At 40.4% G+C, this 21,932-nt stretch overlaps 1 protein-coding gene across 2 annotated transcripts in view; it reads right to left on the bottom strand.

Moving 5' to 3' along the window:
- XDH (xanthine dehydrogenase) overlaps positions 1-19,688 on the bottom strand; it is a 53,703-nt gene extending 34,015 nt beyond the window's left edge. For both annotated transcript variants that reach the window (XM_051783382.1, XM_051783383.1), the window contains exons 1-11: positions 19,444-19,688; positions 12,417-12,474; positions 9,845-9,941; positions 8,563-8,671; positions 7,382-7,508; positions 6,493-6,554; positions 4,372-4,440; positions 3,482-3,550; positions 2,951-3,037; positions 1,536-1,677; positions 651-743 (exon numbers count right to left, since the gene is read on the bottom strand). In XM_051783382.1, coding sequence (XP_051639342.1) covers positions 651-743; positions 1,536-1,677; positions 2,951-3,037; positions 3,482-3,550; positions 4,372-4,440; positions 6,493-6,554; positions 7,382-7,508; positions 8,563-8,671; positions 9,845-9,941; positions 12,417-12,474; positions 19,444-19,497 — 967 coding nt within the window. In that variant the 5' untranslated portion in view covers positions 19,498-19,688. The remainder of the gene's footprint in view (positions 1-650; positions 744-1,535; positions 1,678-2,950; positions 3,038-3,481; positions 3,551-4,371; positions 4,441-6,492; positions 6,555-7,381; positions 7,509-8,562; positions 8,672-9,844; positions 9,942-12,416; positions 12,475-19,443) is intronic.
- Positions 19,689-21,932: the final 2,244 nt, after the last annotated feature.

The raw sequence follows: 21,932 nt of genomic DNA, 5'->3' as shown, positions 1-21,932 counted from the left end.
TACAACTTCTTTCCAGTTTCCACACTTCAAATATCCTAACAGACACTGGGCCACATGCACTACATTGTCCTAATTGCACCTATTTGTAAGGTTGACCCTTTTCCACCATGAAGATAAAGGCAATAGAATCATAGAATCGTTAAAGTTGGAAATTACTTCCAAGATCATCGAGTCCAGCCTTTGACTGAACACCATCATGTCAGCTAAAGCATAGCATTAAAGTGCTACATCCAGACATTTCTTGAACACTTCCAGGGATGGCAATTCCATCACCTCCCTGAGCAGCCCATTCCAATGCTTAGCCATCCTTTCAGTGAAGAAATTCTTCCCGATGTCCAACCTGAACCTCCCCTGTGCATCTTGAGGCCATTTCCTCTTGTTCTGTCACTGAGAAGAGACCAACGCCCACCTGGCTACAACCTCCCTTTGGATAGTTGTAGAGAGCGATAAGGTCACCCCTGAGCATCCTTTTCTCCATCATGAACAGCCCAGCTCACTTTTTTTATATATCCCTCACTTAATTCCTTGCATGGGAAAGACATAATGGATACAGATCGCAGTTTTTAATCTGAGGATTTTCCTTCTTACCTCTTTATTATTCCACGGAGTCCCCACTCAGCTCACAGGCTTTCTGCCTCTTTTTTGCTCACCTGTTTCAGTGTGCTGAACAGCATTCATTTCAGGGATCCATGCTGGTGCTATTATCACTGGATACAAGAAGTTCTTTAACCTCATCTCAATACCTGAAGGAAAAGTAAGGCTCCTTCAGTTACACATGAGTGACAGAGACCCTAAGTTAGCTGTTTCCCAATGAAATGTAAGCAGGCCTACCAAGGAGTCAGTTCATCTGTCATATGTTACACAGATTATATAAGGACACAGACATACCGAACTAAAAGTTGTTTTCTACTAATATCACAATTCTCATAGAGAAGTTTTAGAGGCTCTTTTCTAGTCTTACAATAACCTTAAACACACTGTTTGGTACTTGTGTAACTTGGCTATTGTTGTACATAATCCTTCAGGAAAGAACAGTGAATATAATAGACCATACAGCGTTTGGGGATTGCCTCCTGAACCAATTGCTCAGGCTAACAGCATTACTAAATATGCCTGAACTCTCCTCCTCAGCACTTATATTTGCAGAAGTATCTATCTGGGGTGAGTAAACAATAAGATTTCAAGTCTTAAGAGTTTGCCCACTGAAAAGTCCTTCAAAACACAGGTTTCACAACTGAATTCATTTGATTATAGAGATATTTTATGCTGTGTCACTCCCCTCTCCTCAAAATTCCACAAAATGGCACAAAGGCTCAGAGATCTGGATTAGCAATTTTTTTGGCCAGCACAGGGAAAAACATTCACTGTGAGATTAATTTACCTGAGAAAAAAAATCTGTTCCTATATACAACCTGAAAATTAAACAGCTTTTAACAGCAATTGCATGAGAGAAGTTTGCATTTGCACTGTTTTTACAAAATATTCCATGGAAAGTTTTCCAACTGCTCATAATGAGTATCAACTCTTTCTCTTACCCACTTCTGTGTTCCCCACAACGAGTTTGGCATTGGGGTACTGGGATTTGAGAGCCACCAATTCCTTGAGAGATGTAGGCTGGATCCACATCACACGCTCGCCTTTGAAACACATCTGTTTCTGCTGTTTGTTCCTCTGAGTCTGCAAAAGTGAATTCAGATAGAGCTCAGACCCTACATCAAGCCAAGAATCCTGCTCACATTCTGCCCATGCCTGTGCCAGGCCAGGCTCCATCTCAGTCAAGTTACTGACAGGTGGCTGTGATATCCTCACTGTTGCTGGCAGTTGGCCATTCCCCATCCTTCTGCTAGCAGTGACGACAAAAGTGCTCCCTTCCTGATACTGCCAGGTGCATCCTGCTGCCACATCTCCCTGGCAAGACCTCTGCCAGCAAGCTCCATCTGACCAAAGTTCTGGCAGATGCTCGTGGCTTCAGCCACCTTACAAATAATGGGTTTTCCATTCTCAGCTCAATCCAAAAATGTCAGTCTTCGGCACTGATGAATTTTAGCTACCAGGTAGGCCAGATTCTGATTCCCTTTTTAACTCCTTCCTCCAGTGACTGAAGAAAATAGACTTACATGTCTGCCTCAGAGCAACATGAGATCAACCCTTGGGCAGGAGAACATCTTGGAGAAGAAACAGAGGAGCCCTATCTGAAGCTTAATACGTGTTATGCTATGGTCTGTGAGAACCTACTCATGACACATTTAGGCTGGGTACAGCAGCAGAATTAATGACTTAATATCAGCTGTTTGTTAAATGTGAAGGAAGCTGTGAACATGGCATGTGCTGGATTAGATTCTTGGCTGGGAGGCATTGCTTAGGGGAAAATATCCCAAAAAAGACAGCAATGAAACATGGACAAAAACTGATCTCATCTAACTTTTAAAGTTAGTGTGACCCAACCAACTTCTACTCCTGCTATGCTGACTGAAGAGAAGTTGATGCTTTTGGAAAGTCAGTTAGTTGAGACATATATTCAGCTACATCCCATAGATCCTCCTGCCATTCCTACACTATAAAGGGAGCACAAGGATAAGCTCAGATACATCTATATTTAAGGTGGAACTTCACATATGACCTAGTAAATTGAAATTTAGATGTCTGCAACTGTTCCACCCCTTGACAGGCAGTGACTAGAAAGGAAGGTAACCCAAGATCAGAGACACGTATAGCGAGAACCAGAGAGGAAAGCCAGACAGGTGGAGCAGACACCTGGCCTGCATATTTTTTAAGCCTCCCTGGCTTAAACTCCTTCTGTTTTATAAAAGAGGGAAGGATTCATGCCCATGTATCTTCCTTTATCAGCAGCCACCTTTTGCCCAGCCATTTCCTCAGGGCAGTCACTCAAACCCCATGCAGAACGATGAAACCAACAAATCACACACTATTTCTTTTTGAATGAACTTACCATTAGCTCGGGTGGGAAGATTGGCTCCTGTGTGGGGTCCAAAGGCTGGAACTCTGAAGAGTTGAACAGGCTGGAGGACAGCATTGTCTGTGACAGAGAAAGTGCAAGTGGCTAGTGGCAGAGGACAAAGCTATCCACATAGAACCCAAAGTCATTCCTCTTTCTAGTCAAATCCTTGTTACTATTTCATGGAGCAAAGAATAGCAAACCCAGTGAAGTGATGCCACCTCATCCAGTGCTTAAGGTTCTTCAGTCTTTTTATTCCAATTTCAATGCACGTTTGAAACCTCGACCCTGAACACTAATATGTTTTTGTCAATCAAAAGTGCCCTTTCACCATGGCATGTTAAATTACATAAAGATACCTTTTCTGAGGTATGCTTTTCTGACCATAGAATATAAATTAGTCTAAACTGCTTTGCATAAATATAGCTAAATTAAAAGCACTGGGCTTGGGCATACAACAAGCCAGAGCTAAGACTTACAAATATCAGAAATAGAGAAAAAACTAATAGTTGAAAGGCACCTTACCACACTGTCTTCTTTTCCATTCATGCAGCAGCCTGGACCATTGGCTTTTCCTCCACAGCAGCCCCCATTCTGAAGAAGAAACAAGCACATTTCAACTATTTTAAATAAAGTCAAAACATTCTGATTTTTACAGGATGTAGTCCTCCCCTTTTATCAATCCCTTGACTGCAGAAATTTGCAGTAACCTTTTCCATTTATAGACTATTTGGATGAGAAAACTCCTAGCATTCTTATTGTTGGAGTATTCCACGCAACACTGGATGTTTCCTAACAAAGAAACCACAGAAATTCACTGGAATTTTCTGGCAATTAATTTCTCTATATTCTCTCTTTCCTAAATTCATTATATACTCACTCTACCTTATTCCTCAATTCCTTGTTTTCATTCCTTCATTGTGTGTACCTCGACTGGCACATAAAACGTGATTAACTTTTCTGCTCCAGATATTCCAAAAGGTTCCAACTACAGAGTTTATTGGAAGAGAGATTAAATTACTTCATTCATCACTGAACTGCAAAGTTTGGGAAAGATCATACTGGGGAAATAACTAGTTTTGAGATCTGTTTTCACAGGAAGATGGATCACTTCACTATACCAGAAGATGGTAGCACACTGCTAACAGTTGCCACTATGCTATTTTGCAAAAATGTTGCACCTTGTAGATTCAGAAGGAACTTATCTGTCTCACTGTTGTAAAACCTGTGTCATGATGGCTAGTCATGCTTATCAGGACATACACAGTCACATCATTTTCAAAGAGACAGAGATTGAAAACAGCTCAGAGAGCTCCGAATATCTGCACCACAGTAGAGCCAGACAGGTAGCTAATGCATCAAAGCTCTAATATTATATTGAAAATTGAGGTTATGGGTTCTAACATTCAGCTTACCTTGCTATTTTCCCTCCCACTACGACAGCATCCAGTGCCATTGGCAACTCTACCACAGCAATTCATGTCCTGTGGGAACAAAAACTGTTCTGAGAAAAATGTGCAGATTCCAAGGAAATAAAGTAGACTTGATTCCCTTTTGAGGGAAATTGATCCCACATCTCTTATATCCAAAGCAGAAAAAAGAGATGGAAGATGCCAAGCAAGTAAAAGTTTCTCTTGGCAATGCAAGGCAATATCCCACAGTGTGATGGCTGGGTCATGCCCGTTCTGCTGACAGACCTCTTGTTCTGGTCTAGAACTGTTCTCATTCAACCAGTGTCTCTGCTCCAGCTGGAGTTGTGAGGAGATACTCAGAGAAGACTAAAAGTGACAAGCACATACAATACTTAGTACTCTACCACCAGGCAGAAGATCTGACTTCTTTTTCAACCTGACTCCAACTAGTTTCATTTCTTGAATTGCTCTTGTATTGGGAAAGGTAGCAAACAGCAGATGCCTGTCCACATTCCACCTGCCCGTCACAATTTTGTAGATCTCTATCAGAGGTCAAAATAAACCAGTATATGGGCTATATAGAGCCCCCTCCTCTCCCTGACATCACTTTTCCAGGCCGAAGTGTCCCAGACTACTCAGTGCTTCCCTGTGTGGAAGTCAGATTACCACAGATGTGATCCTTGTTCCACTTGTCTGAATCTTCTCCTGTTCTGCTACACCGTGTTAGGGATGAGAGGAGCAGAACTGCACAGAATACTCAAGTGTAGGAAGAGCCATGACACAGAAAACATCATGGCAGTGTTTTCTGTTTCGTTCTCTACCCTTTGAAGTGCTGCTCTCACCATCAGTGAGCATTCAGCTCATGCTTACATGAAACTGTTTATCCGTCCCCCAAGATCATCTTTCTGTGTAGTAACAGGAAGATGAACTTGTGTCTGCTCACAGCCTGCCTTTTTATATGCAAAATGAGAACTGCATTTCACTCTGTAAATTGCTTTGCATTTATTTGCCCTCAATTCTTTATCCCATTCTATTCTCTCAGGTCAATAAAATCCTTTTGAAATTCCTCATTCAGTTCCTGCCTTCGCTACCCAGACTAACTTGGTAACTCACATCACTACTCACGCTCTTTTCCACAGCATTTAGGGATACCTTCGACAGCCTTGCTCCCACCACAGGTCCCAGCAGAACTCCAACACTGACCTCCCTCCACTGCAAAAATACACCATTTTCTCCTACCTGCCATTTCCTGCCTTTTAACCAATCTTTCATCCATACTGATTTCTTCCCTCTTGACCCATATGACTCTTTATTGTCTCTTTGGTGAGACACTGTTGAAAGCCTGTTGGAAATCCAAGTAGGCTATATCAACTGGGTTTATCAGCCATTTGTAGTGGATCTCAGTCTTGTTTGTATTATCTTTTGTTGATCTCAATTCTGGATAATAAAATTAAATTAATGGGCATCATTCTAAATTCCTTCCTTTTGATATTTAATACCAGTGTAGCCCCACAAGTGGCTAGTAATCACTGAAGTACCTAGTGATCTCTTCTCTTCACAGCCTTCAGCTGTATTTCATGTAAAAAGGGACTAGAGAAATTTTATGGCAAAGCTTCATATCTCACCCAAACCAGCAGAATAATTCTGGACAAGAGCTATACAGTAGTGACTTCAGCTTCTTTTCAGAGCTATTCCAGCTCTGCAGCTGATCTTTCAAGCAAGTAAATTCCTCATCAGATTCCTCCACAGCATGTCCCTACCAGTGCACCATACCTTTCACTTTTTCCACATCAGGAATCATCTGAAAACTGTATTATGCAGAGATTGTGAGTTTTTTAGAGACTTACAGAATAGAATTACAGAATCTGATTACCTGTGATCCAATAAGGGACCATCAGGCAGATTTTATTCAAGTGTCTCTCTTCCAGTAACTGGAATGAGTAAAGGAGTTGGTCTTTTTGCATTATTAATGCATGAAGCACATACAAAGGGGTCAAAAGTTGGAGCTGCATTGTTGCAGCATGTATATCTCCTTCCCTTTTCAGCTCATGATGTGTTTCAGTAGCAGAGGGAAAAACAGCCAGCCTTCCAGATTTTTTTTAAACGTTATCTGAAGACACTTACTTTAGCAAATGTCCTGTATCCTTCCAGAATGGGTCTGTAGCCTGTACATCGACACAAGTTCCCTGCATTGCCAGAGCAAAAGGTTAAACATTTAGCACCGTTTGGCTACGAACTTCTCTTCTTTTAGATAATTTCTTTGTTTCTCACACAAGATTGTCAAATATGGATAAAGCTAATGAAAAAACTGGGAGGGAAAAAATTTCATTAGTAAACCTGCAACAATCCTACTATTACTTTTTGTTGAAATTTTAAATTGAAATTCATTTAGAACGAATTCAATCTGCCTTATTCAGTACTCATTTATCTCAATTGTGTGAGCCTTATCAGTGTGATAACTATATTCCCTCTCCTGAATTACAAAGAGTTTGCTTTCTCCTGCATCATCATTCCTCTTGGATCATTTCTGGAAGCACAGTAATGACTCTAACTTCAGCAATAACAACAGCCTCTCAGATGATTTACACAGTTGGTTTCTGCCCCACTCCCATCATGTATATTGCTGTCTTGGTTCTTTACTTGAGGTTGCCTGGCCCAGATGTTCTCCATCACCTCTGCAGGCTCTTGTCACAGCAATGAATAAACAAGCCCCTCAGAGACAGGCCACCTTTTGTTCTGTATTAATATCAGTGGGTTCCTAATCCAAGACTGAGGCCACTTGCCCCTGCTTATGGGCAAAGAATGAGGTTCTGTGAGATCTTTTACAGGTCATTTTTTTTTCACTTCATAGCACCTACCCAGTCCCCTAGTGGAAAAGCTAGTTCTTAACCTCATAACAATCAGTTATTTTTAACAAAAAACGTTAAATAAAAGTGCACCTCCATCCCATTTGGTGAAGTAGATGTAATAAAAGCAGAACAGGTCGCATCCCTGCAGGGTTTATGAGTATTACCTTGGAAAGCATCTTCAATGTCTTCCATTTTGGGCTCAGGGTTGTTCCGAAGCAATGTATACATGGACATGACAATGCCTGGAGTGCAAAAGCCACATTGGGAACCATGACTTTTTGCTATCCTCTCCTGAGAAAAAGTAAAAACAACCATTAGCCCGTAATATCATGATGACATCAGTGTTGTGCTTGTTTCTGTAACATCTCTGCTAAAAAGAACACTCATTCTCACCAGGGGAGATAAGATTATCACCAGATGTTATCTGATGAGATGGTCAATCAATCTGTGAAGCAGACTTCAAATTAAAAAACAGCATGAAAAGTCTGTACCTAGGCTTTGAACACACACTGTAACTGAAGGTGACTAGAAGCCTCCAGTGAGATCAGGAGTTCTTCAGATTTACCATGCTAGGAATGTTGGGGCTACCTGAGTCTGAGTTTCAAAGCTTGGAATCTTCATGGGAAGTAGGAAAAAGAAGACAAACAAAGGTCAGACTAGCTGCCATCCATTGATGCATATCTAACTTATTTTTCACTTTGTTGTTTACTGTCTTAGATAGATATTGGCACAAGTCCTACCCACTGTGCAAACTGAGATGAATCACAGTTTACATTTAGGGGGCAGGATCTCTGACAAAGCTGAGGTAAGGCTGCATTATAACACTGTGTTAGAAAAGCAGGGCTTCACATTCCTGTCACACCTCCACAACAAGAATATTTTGAGATTACAGAAACTTTGCTGAAGCAAACTTTACTTCACTACCACAGGGAAGGTTCCTAACTACGCAGGATGAGAAACTAAGGTCATTCATGGAAGGCCATAGGAGAGTCAAAACCCCTCTCAGATTTCCTAGCTCCAAGTCACTATATTGGCTTTCCCTGCAACGTCAGTCTCCCCAGTCCAGGATGTGAACCAAATGCTGCCACGTAGCCCTAGAACAAAAGCATTAGCAATTCAGCCAGGATAGCACCAGTTAACTTGCTAGGGGTACAACAGAGCTGCAGCATTGACCCAGGGTGATGATTCTGGCACTCAGACATCCCTCCAAGTAGGGACTACTCACGTGGAAAGCCAATCTCTTGGCTTTAACATTACAATGGATGTCTCAACACTCTGTAACAGAAGTAATTATCCTAGGAAAACATGGATAGAGGATTTAAAGTTACCAGGATTAATAGCTTACCTGGGCTGGGTGCAACCTGGATTTTGTGTTTCCTATGCCTTCAACAGTAGTTACAGCTACATGATGCAGGGCACAGACAGGGAAGAGGCAAGCATTGGCAGTATGGTGGCTAAAATAATAAATTAAGGTCATTTCATTTGACAGTGCTGCTCAACAAAGGAAAAAGAGAACAGGAGGAATGAAGAGTGCTTAGACACTATAGCAGTGGGCACAATAAGAGAACTTAAATAGATGTGCTACAAGTATTAGTTACAAGCCAAATCCTACACACCTAGTCATCCAAAGTTCTCATCAACTTCACTTGAAGGTTAAACTGAGCATGCACCATATGATTTAACCTAGAAATAACAACTATAAACATCCCTGTTGCACATTAAGCTACACAACCAATATAAGTAATATATAGGGGCAGACTACAAATGCCAAGATGTTATACAGCTGGCCACTTGCCAGGTTAATCAAGAGTACAGAGTTCTTGGCCTTTTACCTAGAAAGCTGTTTCTAGAGGGTACACATAGGGGAAAAGTCTAGACTGAAGGTAAAACAGAATAATGTGGCCAAAACTCTTATAAGAACTAGGTACTTTATCTCATTTCTATCAAGACAGAATAATGACCCTAATATCCTATTTATTGCCACACTATTAAGCAGAACCACTAAGTTAGATGATCCAATCTCCAAGTATTATTCCAAATATATCAAAGATTTCAGTGCTTTCTATTCCCCACAGTAAATATAAACTGGAGCCTGTCTCTCTGCCTCATCCTCTCTCCCTATTCCCCTTTTTGTTTGATGCCAGTGCTTCACCTTTTGATTAATTAAAGTGAGAACAGGAGGAAAGTTTATTTCTCAGGAAATAATTCTGACAGTTACAAGTGGAGAAAAAAGTTAATATCTGCTGGCATACAGAAAACAGATTACTGTAGTAATACAATAACAATAAAGATTTTATCACAGTAATCATTTTTTGGATCATCATAGGAAAAAGCTACATTATACTGCAAGAGTATTTCTGAAATGGGAAAAGGCAGATAAGACTATGTGCTAGAATCAGTGCAGATATTGCAGGACACAACGAAATAGTTCTGTGCAATGCTTTAAGAAAAAATACCTTCTTGTCTTAGCCTTCTGAGTTTATGTTCTGAAAGTGAAAAGTACTGTTTTGGCAGAAATATTAATTATATAAGTTTTTTAAAAGAAAAAAACAAAACAAAACAAAAGAATATCATTTCTGGAATGTCAAGAACCTGGATCTGTTTGCAGTTCAAATTGCAAAGGATACAGAATTTTCTTCTGAAAGGGATCATACTTGGATATCATAACAGTGCAGGCACCACATCCACCTTCTCCACAGCCTAGTTTGGTTCCACACAGGCCCACTGAGAGTACAGGAATTAAGGAAAACATGAAAAGTGTTCACAGAAACCTGCTCAAGTTGTCCATCAAGGCTGAACAACAAGTTCGTGCTGGAAACCAAGCACTCATTTTTATTGCTTAATAATTTGACATAAGCAAAGTTTCAAATGCTGGCATGTGAGCTTTGAGATCAACACCCAAAGCCCTAATAAGGAGGCAGCCCACGTTCCAACAGACTCTTAGAATAAACTAAAAAAAAAAGCTGAGCTTCAACAGTTCCCACTTTCCATTACTCAGAGAAAGAAATGACATAAGGGAGACAAAGCACTCAGTAATTGCTGAGCAGGAGCTGTTCAGGCATGCAGCCACATCCCTGAGCTGAATGGTGATATCTCCTCCAGCACCTCTGACTGGTGCTTGTCGACTTCTTCCCACACCTGAGGAAGTGGGGTGACTGTCCTGGTGACTCCCAGGATCTTACTTGAACTGCTCCTGAACTATCTGCATCTCAAGACTCATATTTTGGCCACCCAACCTTCTCTCTTGACCCCATCTAGAATCACTTGCCAAATTCCTAGGGACAAAACCAGCCAAGCACACTTCCCAGGAGCCTGGTTCCCATAAAACCATAGGAGGTAGACACTGAGAGCCAGAACTGGTGGAGATGCACACAACCTCTGCAAAGACACTTGGGACCTCACAAAGCAGATGGACTGGCCTAAGCAGATTCCTCTGCTACGTGATGGGAACCCCATGGGAACCCCTGCCTCTGAGCTTGCCTCCTAGGGTCATCTGATAAACAAGCCACAGAACTGTCATTTATTGGATATTAGCTATCCAATAACATCCTCTGCTGCAGAGCTCATGTCTATACTTTACAATCAGGCATTAGATCAAATGTTCTGCAAAGGGGTTCCGAAGAAAATTCCTTGAGTCACTTTTGCTTTGGGTTCCTTCACTCACTAGAAGGTAATTAGAAGGTGTTACTTATTGCAAAGAGGACTGGACAATGCTGAGACATTTTGATGGGGAAAAACCCAGCTGATTTCATTGGTAATGGACACGTGCCTGTTTTGAGATAATCAATTTAGGTCTGTGTAAAAACAACAGGAACTGTGATAGAGGGAACTCAAATCACCTTCACTTTCACTGCAAGGATTCTGGAACTGACTATTTTCAAAGAATCATAAAAATTATAGAATCATTTAGGTTAGAAAAGATGCTTAAGATCACCAAGTCCAACCATTAACCTAACACTGCCAAATCCTCTACTAAATCTCGTCCCTAAGTGCCTCGTCTGCTTTTCATACAATCATGTGCCTGCTTGAGCAGAAATACAGCTTTCCTGTGTTATCCAATGTTTTTCTTGACAACAGTGCTAACCTGCCTCAATAAAACATGTTTCTGGAAGTATTTGTCTGTCCCTAACCAGACATGTACAAAATGAGTTCCCCAGAATGCTCATGCAGAAGATAAGTAGGTTTTGAAGAGCTGAGATTATCCCTTTCCAAAGTTATTTGCATTAGATATCAACAAGTTTAGGCACAAAAGGCCTAGGGGTAAGAAAGGCACACAGGCACAAGAGTTATGCCACTTATAGTTCCTCTTGACCTTTATCCACACGAGGTACAGTCAGATCAATAGGGCTGTTGATAGTTCTGTTGGAAATCCCAAAGAGGAGTGTGATTCATGCCCTCATACTTCCTTCAGATCCCAGACAAATAGAACACAGCAGCAGGGTGAAATAAGTATGCATGACTTTTTCAAGTAATACACCAGCACAGATATGAATAGTTTGGCACATGTACACACCCAGCTGGCCAGACAAAAACTCAGAAAACATGGAATGACACTACCTACAGAACCAGACTTAGTGTAGCCAGCCTGGTCACCACAGTAATAGCTACTCAGCTTCTGAAGCTGTTCTGACTCACGTGTTGACCAGCTTCAAACAGGAGTGAAACGTGACTTCCTGCATCTGCTCATGTAAACATGCCCATGGTACACGGTGGTACATCTGAGTTTGCCTCCCAGAGTCATCTGATAAACAAGCCACAGAACTGTCATTTACTGGATATTAGCTATCCAGTATCATCCAAATTAATGGATGAAACAGCAAGGATTTCAAGTGGCTGTGATGTTTTGGCCAGAAAATTCTTTGCAATTTGTGTGGAACAGAACTAAATTTCCTTCAATTTTATTGTAATCTCAATATTGCTTCCTTTCCATCATATTCCAGTTCCTAGACATTCTGAGAGTTTTTCCTTCAAAGAATTAATAAAGTATTTGAAGTATATTATTTAAAATTTGCTATAGTTTGTGCTAGGAATATCAGTTGTAATCTCTGCCAGGAAGAAACACCAGACCATGCAGACCACTCTCTCTTATACTCTGTGTAAAAGCTCTGCCTAGCACTCAAGTGACAGACACAACAGTAAACAATCATGAAATGCTGTAGGCATTTAAAGCCTTCTGCAGTTTCTTCTAACACTGGATACATTTTCTTCGTAGATAAGTTAGCAGAGTTGTTTCTGGGTCCACATCTTTTTCCACCACCTGCAAGAAGCAAAAGGTACCGTTATACACAGAAGGTTTTACAACACAGATATTTAGTTGGAATGAGAAAGTCTGGTCTTTCTGTAACTGCTTTTCCAAATTAGGGAGTAAAATCACTGATTAATTCAGCAACGTTGGTCATGTATCCAGACACAATATTTCCTTGAATTTATTGTGTATATGCGTTACATAGGTCAGAGTTTTTCAGCCATGGCACACTGAGGCAAATCCAAAAAAAGCTTTCATCAAAAATGGCAAACAGAGTTAGTAGTGAGGAAAGAACTGTGTTTGGTACTCAAGTTTTGGATTCCTGACATTTCCCCAAATGGTGTCTCATCTTTACTGACTATGCATGGCTGAACTCAGTCCCTTCTTCTTACTGATAGAAGAGACAGAAAAAATGAGCAGATAAACAGAATGACAGAAACAGCAGCAGTAACAGACTTTGCAGAGAAAAAAAAGCAACACTGAAAATTCTGTGACCACACAGGTGCTGCAGGATGGGCAGCAAGTACCAATCCTCTTGAAGTTTCTCTTTCTTCCTTTCTAATCCTAAATCAACCATGTTGCATTCATAGGCATCCTAAATGTGGGAATACAGAATTCCAAGCAAGGAGAAATTTTCTCTGCACATTTTGAGCCAGCTCCATCCTATTAGTAAACAATGCTATTAGGGGGTAACCATTAGACATAAAATAACCATTAGATATTTTACTTCAACCTCTGCCCAATGGTCAGAAACTAAAGTTCTGCCCTTGCCTCCAAATGGCCACAGAGCTTGTCTCCCCCTTTTTCTGTTGTTAATAAAGTGTCAAGAAACTTTTCCAAATTCACTGTGTGCCAGAATGTAATCATGTGTTCTTAGCTATTATGTTATGCAAGTCCTAAGTACAATAGTGACAGTTTATTTAAATTAATCACTCCCAGTTTGAAGGGCAAATTGAAACAGAGGTCATTTGTGCAAGTTGGTTTGTTTTTTGCTTTTTTACTGATAAGAAACCTTCACAACCCTCTGTACTGTTTCACTTTTATGCTTTTGACACATGACAGGGTTATTCTAAAGAGACAAGGTTCATACTTCCTATTTGAGTCCACCTTTTTAGAACCATCCAATAAAATTGCTGCTACAAAACACAACCGGTCATTTTTTGCACATCTCACTCCTGCATTGAGGATAATGTAAATATCTTTCCTTGAAAAGAAAACAGAGTTCATTCTATTTTGGGAATGTCACACTGCACATCATGCAGCACTCATGGTTGCTATTAAGAGTTCCCTCACCTTCTGGATGCATAGAAACAAATAAGAGCACGCAGCGGCTCTGGTGTGGCCATCTGGTTCAGAGTAAGGCCACACATCCCTCTGCAGCAGTTTGGCAAACAAACAGACACGAGTAGATAATTCCAAAAACCCCTGTGACCAGAAGTGGACAAATGGCCCTTCAGAGCCATTTCACGGGCCAAGAGCCTTCCCTGGCAACTCCCACTGTCACTGCCAACCTGAGTTTCTTCCTTGCGCCTGTGCCAGTGGGCATTGCAAACCCTTCCAAAGCAGCTTCCCAGACAGCCGGCCACAGAGAAAAAGCTTCAGAATAGCTAAAGACTATTGAGATTATTTTATGTTTAGACCAAAGAAAATGTCTCAAGAGGTTTTCTTGAAAGAATCCAAGATGCACTCTGTCAATTAAAGGTTTGGTCCACTGGTTTCTTTTCAGGAAGTGACAAATTAATGTCAGGTCTAAACCTTCATTCTTCATTTAACCACTCAGCTCCATGCACTTTTAGTGAAGTACTTCAGCATGTGGAAAGCCCCAAATTCAAACCTTTGCTCAATTTTATCAGAATTGATTCCCACTATGCAGAAGACCATGTCCCAGACAATCCACACCCTTACTCTGTTCAAACCAACAGCCCTGGATTGCTACTTCAGTCACTTCAAACTTCTCCACTGTAGTTGTATATCTGCAATACTGGCAGAGACTAGTAATCAGAGGGAGATAAGAGGTAAGAGTTTGGAGGACATTCTGCATTAACATAAATCTCAAACATCAGAGAGCAAGGAGTCATTTCTTTTCACTCAGATTCCTGGTGGGAGGATGCTTGTTTATGAGTCTCTCTTGCTGGGCACAAAGTAAGAACTTGTTGCTGTTCCTGACTTTTTTTCATTGTCATTTATACAGGTTTGTCCTCCAGCATATCATTCCTCCAGTGGTTTGTTGCAATCACCTGCTGTGATTTGTTCTTAAAATATTTTAAAACTCTGTGGGTGGGGATAACATCTCTTGTCTGATGCCCAGTACAATATGATTCACAGCTCAGTATCACAATTCGTGCTCACCTCCCTCAGTGCCCTTGTACAGAAAGAAACTGAATTATATCCATTGCATTCAGTGGTTTAGGATCAGACTACACAGATACTGCAGTTAAAGAAATATTTCTCTTTTGATCAGTTACTGTTTTTTAGTGTTTGGTGCTTTGTTTTATTTTAGGGGTTTTTTTTTAAATCAAATATCATATTGCAGGTATATCAGGTTGTTGGCTACATTTTGGCAGACTCAAAACTGGATTTTACTGCATGCAGTAGTTTAATTATTAATGAAATTCAGAAAGAAACTTTGCTGGAAGTGTTAGGATGGCATTGACACTCAAAGGACTCTCAACAACTTTGCTCTGCTGTGTTTGTATTATGTGTCTATTTGTCTACTGATTCTAGGAATCTGAAATACTCAGACCCACCTCAGCTGGGAGTCCAGCCCGGCCCTACAGTTATTCAAGTTTTTAAGTACTACGTGGAACAGGTTCTGAAGCAGTACTCTACACTTTTAGAGCCCATGGGCTACTCCGGAGAGAGAGATGTTGAACTGACTTCCCCGTAGTTTCATGTACATCTCAAGAAATATTTTGTTTTCCAGTTTCTCTACTTGCCTTTTTCTAATTCAGATAACTTTGCCTTTGCAACATAAAGCATCATATTTAAATTGTTATTCCCAGAAAGTTAAAAAAAGATGTTTCAATTTAAAAGAACAGTAGCTGAACAAGGTAAATAGAGGAATAGAAAGAAAGAGAAAAAAGAAACTTTCCTAGTTTACCAAGCACGCTTTCCATCAGCTAGGGTCTTTCAGTGAGAAACAGATGCTTTCCTGAAGGACAATCTCCCATTCAATCACTAGTCCCTAGTCACTCAGTAAGTTGCAAGAAGAGAAAGTGAAAGGTTTAAACCGGACTGCCACACAACAAGTCAGACTAGTCAACTGTAAAGGACCTTAAAATCTGTGAATGTGTTGTTCCTGGAGTCAATGAGAGATTTCAAATTCATTTACTAGGAAAAAGGGCTAGAACACAGATGAACAAACTGAATATAACCACACAGTGTAAGTCTGCTATTGGTCATGAGAACATTTTGTTCTGCTTTAAACCAGCACACTGAAAACTTGTAATTCACTGTTTATGTAGAACCCAGAGGGTCCCAAAGCTCATCCCAAAAAACTCCTGTATTTTAGCCGATCCCATCTGCAATCTACAGAATTTTGGGAGAGCTCTAATGTGGCTTCCAGCATAGATCCCCTCTTAGCATTCAGAATAGAAATAGAAATATTGACTACATGTTTGAACTAAAATTACATGCTACATATGCATGAGGCAGATTTGTCAGATGAGGAAAACAAAATTGCCACTATTAGCTTTAAATTGAGCGTGTTGTTTTCCATTATAGTCTAGGCATACTACTAAGATAACTTTGAGTTAGTTATGTGCCAATCTTTATGCCTAGTGAAGTAAACAGGTGTTTAAAATAAACAGTCCTGAATGGGGAATATGCTCAGCTGTTCCAAGGAGACTTTTTTTTGACAACCGTATAGACTGGGCTAATGCAAGAAAGAAGAATTTGCTACTATCCAAGTTCCTATCTTACAAACCACCTCTTATCACAGTGTTTTGTACTATGACAGAATATCAGCAGTCCATTAGCAATGTCAAGTTGTCATGAATTCACACAGCACTAATCTTTCCCACTGGCCATGCTATCACATTCTTTGTGCTGAATTAACTGGAACATTTAGTCAGGGCTCCAGAAGGATAGAGCCATATCCTAACGTAGAATCACAGAATATCTTGAGTTGGAAGGGATTCACAATGATCATCAAAGTTCAGCTCCTGGCCCTGCACAGGACAGCCCCAACAATCATACCATGTGTCTGAGAGCATTATCCAAATACTTCTTGAACTCAGACAGGCTTGGTGCTGTGACCACTTCCATGAGGAGCTTGCTCCCATGCCCAACCACACTCTGGGTAAAGAACCTTTTCCTAATATCTATCCTAAGCCTCCCTGACACAACTTCATGCTGTTCTCTCAAATCCTGTCACTGGTCACCACAGAAAAGAGATCAGTGTCTGCCCCTCAGCTTCTCCTCTTGCTACCTGCCCAAGCATTTCCCACCACTCCTTCCATCAGAAAACCTCTCATGTGCACAAATATCCCAACAAATTCCATATTCACTGCCACAGATCAGATTGCCCCATGAGTCTGAATCTTTCTCTTAAATCTGCGTTTGGTGGGGTTATAACTCAAACCACTTCAGCAGCACACCCAAAAAGGGAATAGAAAAGAAAATGCCATTGGAGGCTCTGGGTAGAGCAAGTGGAACCTGCTCCTTTGATAGCACTGCAAGTCCCATGAGCCAGTAGGGAAGGATGCAGAAAGAGCTTTGACATGTTAAATGGGTTGGTACCATTGGTAGTATTAGTCGTCCACTGGTGATTTTTTTTTTTAGCCAAACGGCCAAGATCACACTGTGACAAACCCCTCCACACATGCACATGGTCAGCTCTGATGTGTGGCTTTTGTAAACAGGAACAGCAGTTCCATAAAAATTGCTGAAATGCACCAAGGGCAATGTCATTCACAGCATGTTCATTACCTGCAGGACTCAGCAAGAACAGACAGAAGGTACAAAACAAACAGGTTGTTTTCTTCTGCTGGCCTTCATAATGTAGATTGCTCTTTCTCCCCTTCTCTCCCCCACCCCACACAAATAAAAAAGAGTCTCACAGGACCATCTCTGTGCTTTGATTAATAGAGGTTCTCATATGTTAGCCAACAGTTTTCTCCAGGAGAAGGGGTTTTTTACCAATTTACGCAGAGCAACGCTCCTGTAATGCCTCGGAACCAACCAGTGCTGAAGCAACACCTGTAAATGTATATAGGAATTTGTTCATAAAGACTTCATTTGAACTTTAGCTCGTCTGGCACCAGAACTACAATTCTCTTTCATTAGAGCATACCAGAAAAAGAAAACCAGACAGGACACTTGGCCTGTATCAAAGTCCAGATTGTCTGAAACACTTGCAGCAACCTCCTACTCCAAGAACCAAAGAGCTCCCAGTTCACTGTTTAAAAATTGGGGTTCACAGAGGAGGGATCTCACTAAAACTTCACCGAGCAAGAACACAAGTTAATGGTGTGCCACCTTTGCTCACCACAGCAGAAAATTCATCAGATGGTATTCACAGATCACCCTGTGCCACAATCTCGACTACCAGGCTCAATTAGTTAATCATGATTTCTTGGAGCTTATGTTTTCACCTCTCTCTAGAAACAGAGAATGGCTAATATATCAATTAATGTTGACATATGAACCACTACTGATCTGTGTGAGGAGAGCTTCAGTTGTCATCCTTTATAAAACCTCAGAACCAAGGCTGTGCTCTACATCAGTATTACATTCAAGAGCTCTATGACTAATTTATAATCTATACTATAAACTTCATTCTTCAGTAAACTATTGATACTTCAATAAAACAAAACATTGATATCAAATGCACTAGCAACTTGGAATCCAGTTTGGGATCCAAATTCATAACTAAAACCCCTAATTGTAGCAACAATCTCATTCACATTTACGCTTGATTAAACTAGCATGAAAGATCAACAAAAGCAAAACTGATAGTAATACTGTGCCAGTCTGTATTTCAGGGCATAGAGCTTTTTAGCCAACTGAGAGTATTGTGCGATCCCTCAAGGGATTAAAAAATTAATTGTCTAGCCCAAACTTAGTGCAGCACGTGATTTACCCCTAAGCAGTGCACAGGGAAGGTCCACAAACTCTTGGCTCCACACTGGAGTGGATATGCAACCCTCTCATCTTTCCGGGTTTCCCAGCTGGAAGCTGCTTTAGCACAAGTTTCCCTGCCCAAGTATCTAGGCAAGGGGAACGTGATGGACCAAGATTAGCACCGAACTGAGCTCAGAAACAGAACTAACTTGGTACTCACAGTTCAAAGAGACAGGTTAGATATGTTACAAGGTTTTGAACTGTCAAGGCAAAATGATAGCCAGAGAAGGTCCAAACTGAGAAAGGGGGCTCTGGGACAAACTGTTAAAATGTGTCCATCATGTGCAAGAACCACCCCACCCTCCTGTGAGACACAGTCACTCTTAGATTATTGTCAGCAGTTGACCTAGGAATCAGTATCAGTTAATGGACTTTGATTTTTAAGAGTTTTCTAGCTTCTTAAATGGAAATGGAATAAACAGTTTACTAAATTCCTTTCAAAAACCAAGTGTCAGAATTACTTGCTGAATATATGAATTGTAAGGATGTTACATTTGAGTTACATTTGCCAGATCTCCTGTAATTGCTGAAATTATTTCTAGTAGAAATGCCTATATTAAGCAGTGCACCCTTATTTAAAAGTAGTTACCTAAAAATTGCGGTAAATTATTGCCAACAAATCTAAAATGTAAAAGGAACATTATATAGTTGTGCTACTCTCTGACAATTCACAAGGTAAAGTCAAAGATAAAAAGCCACTTAGCAAAGCAATACATAGTTTTCACAATTAATATTTAAAAGCCATGGCATATGTGCTGGTATTAGAAAACTTCAGAGGAGGAAAAAGATGACTAGAAAAGTAAGTAATCGAGCCACAATCCAGGAGCAAGCTGGACAGAAAGCTGGAATTTTCCTTACCTTTTTACCATTCACAAAGAAAACAAGTTCGTCCACTGCCTCGCTTGGAGCCATCCTGTACACCTTCCAAAATTCACTCAGATAGGGCCACAGACCACCCTGCTGAGAGCAGCCCTACACCCCACAGCACAGTGAGCACCAGCGACACGACAGGTAATATGAGTCTGCCTCAAGAATGTTTGACTTTATTTCTACATCAGTGCCCTGTGAAACCCCACATTATATAAGAGCCAACGAAGAGGCGTGCCAGCTGCCTTTGGTTGGTGCTTCTGCAGCCCTAATGACAGAAAAGGAGCTGGAACAAGCAGAGTGACCCACCCCCTTTTATATAGTAATAGATCACAATTCCACTGCATTCCCTTTAGATTACACTGCCAGGCTTGGGGCACTGCAACGAACTCTCAGTATTTTGCAATACAATGCAAACTTCGGGGGAGGAAGGGGGGAGGTTCTCCCAACTATCCCTCACCAAATATTGGTATTCCCCACACAGTAATCTCTAAAGACAGCACCTGCTTATTTAGAAAACTCCTTGATACATGCACATCTGCTAGTAGACTGACTGCAAGACTATTTCACTAGTCTTCCTTACAGTTTTAAAGCTACAGTACCCTCCACCTGTGAGGATATTATTTAAACAGAAATGTGTTGTCCAGATAAAAGCAATTCTAGAAAACTGATACCCTGATCCAGCGCCTCAGAAGAGGTGTTGGGCTAAGACCATAATGGTTTCACTGGGCTCTTAAAGCATTTAGGCTTACCTTTTCTGGTTGGATCATCACATCCCAGTTCTTAGGTGCATGTTGCCAGCAAAACACAGAGGAAAGACAAAAATTTTTTTACTTCCCATCCCTTGGTGATGGTTTCTTCTGACTTCTCCATTACACAACTGCACATTTTGCATTAAGTCTTCCTGTCTTTTCTTCCAAAGTTGTTGCAGAATCATCCACAGGCCCCTACAAGACGTGCATTGTTTTCATGAACAAGACACATAAATCCCTAGTTCCAGTTTAATATTCCGCCACAAACCAGTACAATTCCAAAGTCTCATGGAAGTTTCCTAACACTATTTGCTCCATTCTGATCCTTGTGATTTTGCTTTCCTTTTTCAGTTTCAATTAGTTTCAATTATTTTTTTTATTATTATTTCTTTTAAATCCCCGGGGAAAACACTATATCGAAGTCTTCCTCCCAGGAATCTCTCTGAACAATTCAAAAAACAACAAAACCTAATTAAATTACAATTTTCAGAAACAGTCTTTCCTTCAGAATTTTGTAAATATGTCACAGTGACTACAATACATATTTTATTTTTACCAGCTTTTATCTTCTGATTCATTTTTTTCCCAGTCCAACCCCTAGAAAAGCTATTTTATAACAAGTGTCAAACACTATTCCTGCATTTCTTTACAGGCATTCAGTTTGCTGAAAGTATAGTTCACAGCAAATTTATGCTTAACACCAGCTGCTTTAATCTACATTTGCAGCAAAGTTGTGCATAGCTGAGCCAGTGCTGACACCTATTGTCTGGCACCTCCCACTTTGCAGTATAAGAGTATTAGAAAAATGACACTTTTCTCCCAGTAATCTTCAGCTCTCTTGCTTTACGTGCAGATTTACACAAGCATTACCTCCATGTAGTATCATCAATCTTGAAATTAGTGTACACAAGGTTAGTGCTCATTAACAGTTTTGTAATATTTTAAATAACAATTATTACTCATAACCACAAGTAACATGTTACAGCAATCTTAAAGCAACTAGCCATTACAGCATTAACACCAAAATCAAACGTGTTTAGTTTCCTAATCTGTGTTTTCCATAATGCATGGCGTAGTTCTTAGGCCTAAAGAACACTTGTAATCATGTCATCTCTTCTTTAAGGAAGCCCAGGCTCAAATTTTAGCCCTGCCTTGGTGATAACCTTATAGCTAAACTATCCCTATCTGCTAAATCAGCAAATAGCACCTTATGATATTCCATCACAAGGTTTGTTTTTGATCCAACAAACTACTATATACACAATATAAAAATAAAGATAAATACAACTATGATAATGACCTCTATATGTAGATTACATGGTAATATAAAACTTCAGACCTCATCTCAACAGAGTCACTGACCACAAAACACCAAATTCACTGATTCTCTCAGCAGTCTGACAGGATAGTCCATTATTATACACATTTCAAAGGCAGAGAACCAAAACACCTAGAACAGGAATTTTCCAAGTACTCTAAATAACTCTGGAGCATGAGAGCTTGTGCTATTGAAATCTCATGGTCATTTTTTGAAATCCCACCCCAAACAGGACAGAGGATTGCCAGAAATCCCAGAGAGGAAAGTGAAAGCTAAAAACCAAAATGAACCACACCAAAACAAACAAACAAAAACAACAAAAAAAAAATAACCCAACACTCAGCGTAGAACTGAGGGTTAGCTGCCTTAAGTGAGCTAAAATGTAAAACTTTCTTCAATCAAGCACAATC

This window comes from Manacus candei, unplaced genomic scaffold (genome assembly GCF_025592945.1).
Source record: "Manacus candei isolate 608988 ecotype Guabito, Panama unplaced genomic scaffold, ASM2559294v1 h1tg000017l, whole genome shotgun sequence".
Classification (NCBI taxonomy): Eukaryota; Metazoa; Chordata; class Aves; order Passeriformes; family Pipridae; genus Manacus; species Manacus candei.
The sequence above is the reverse complement of the archived record's forward strand: the minus strand, read 5'-3'. Positions and strand labels throughout refer to the sequence as shown.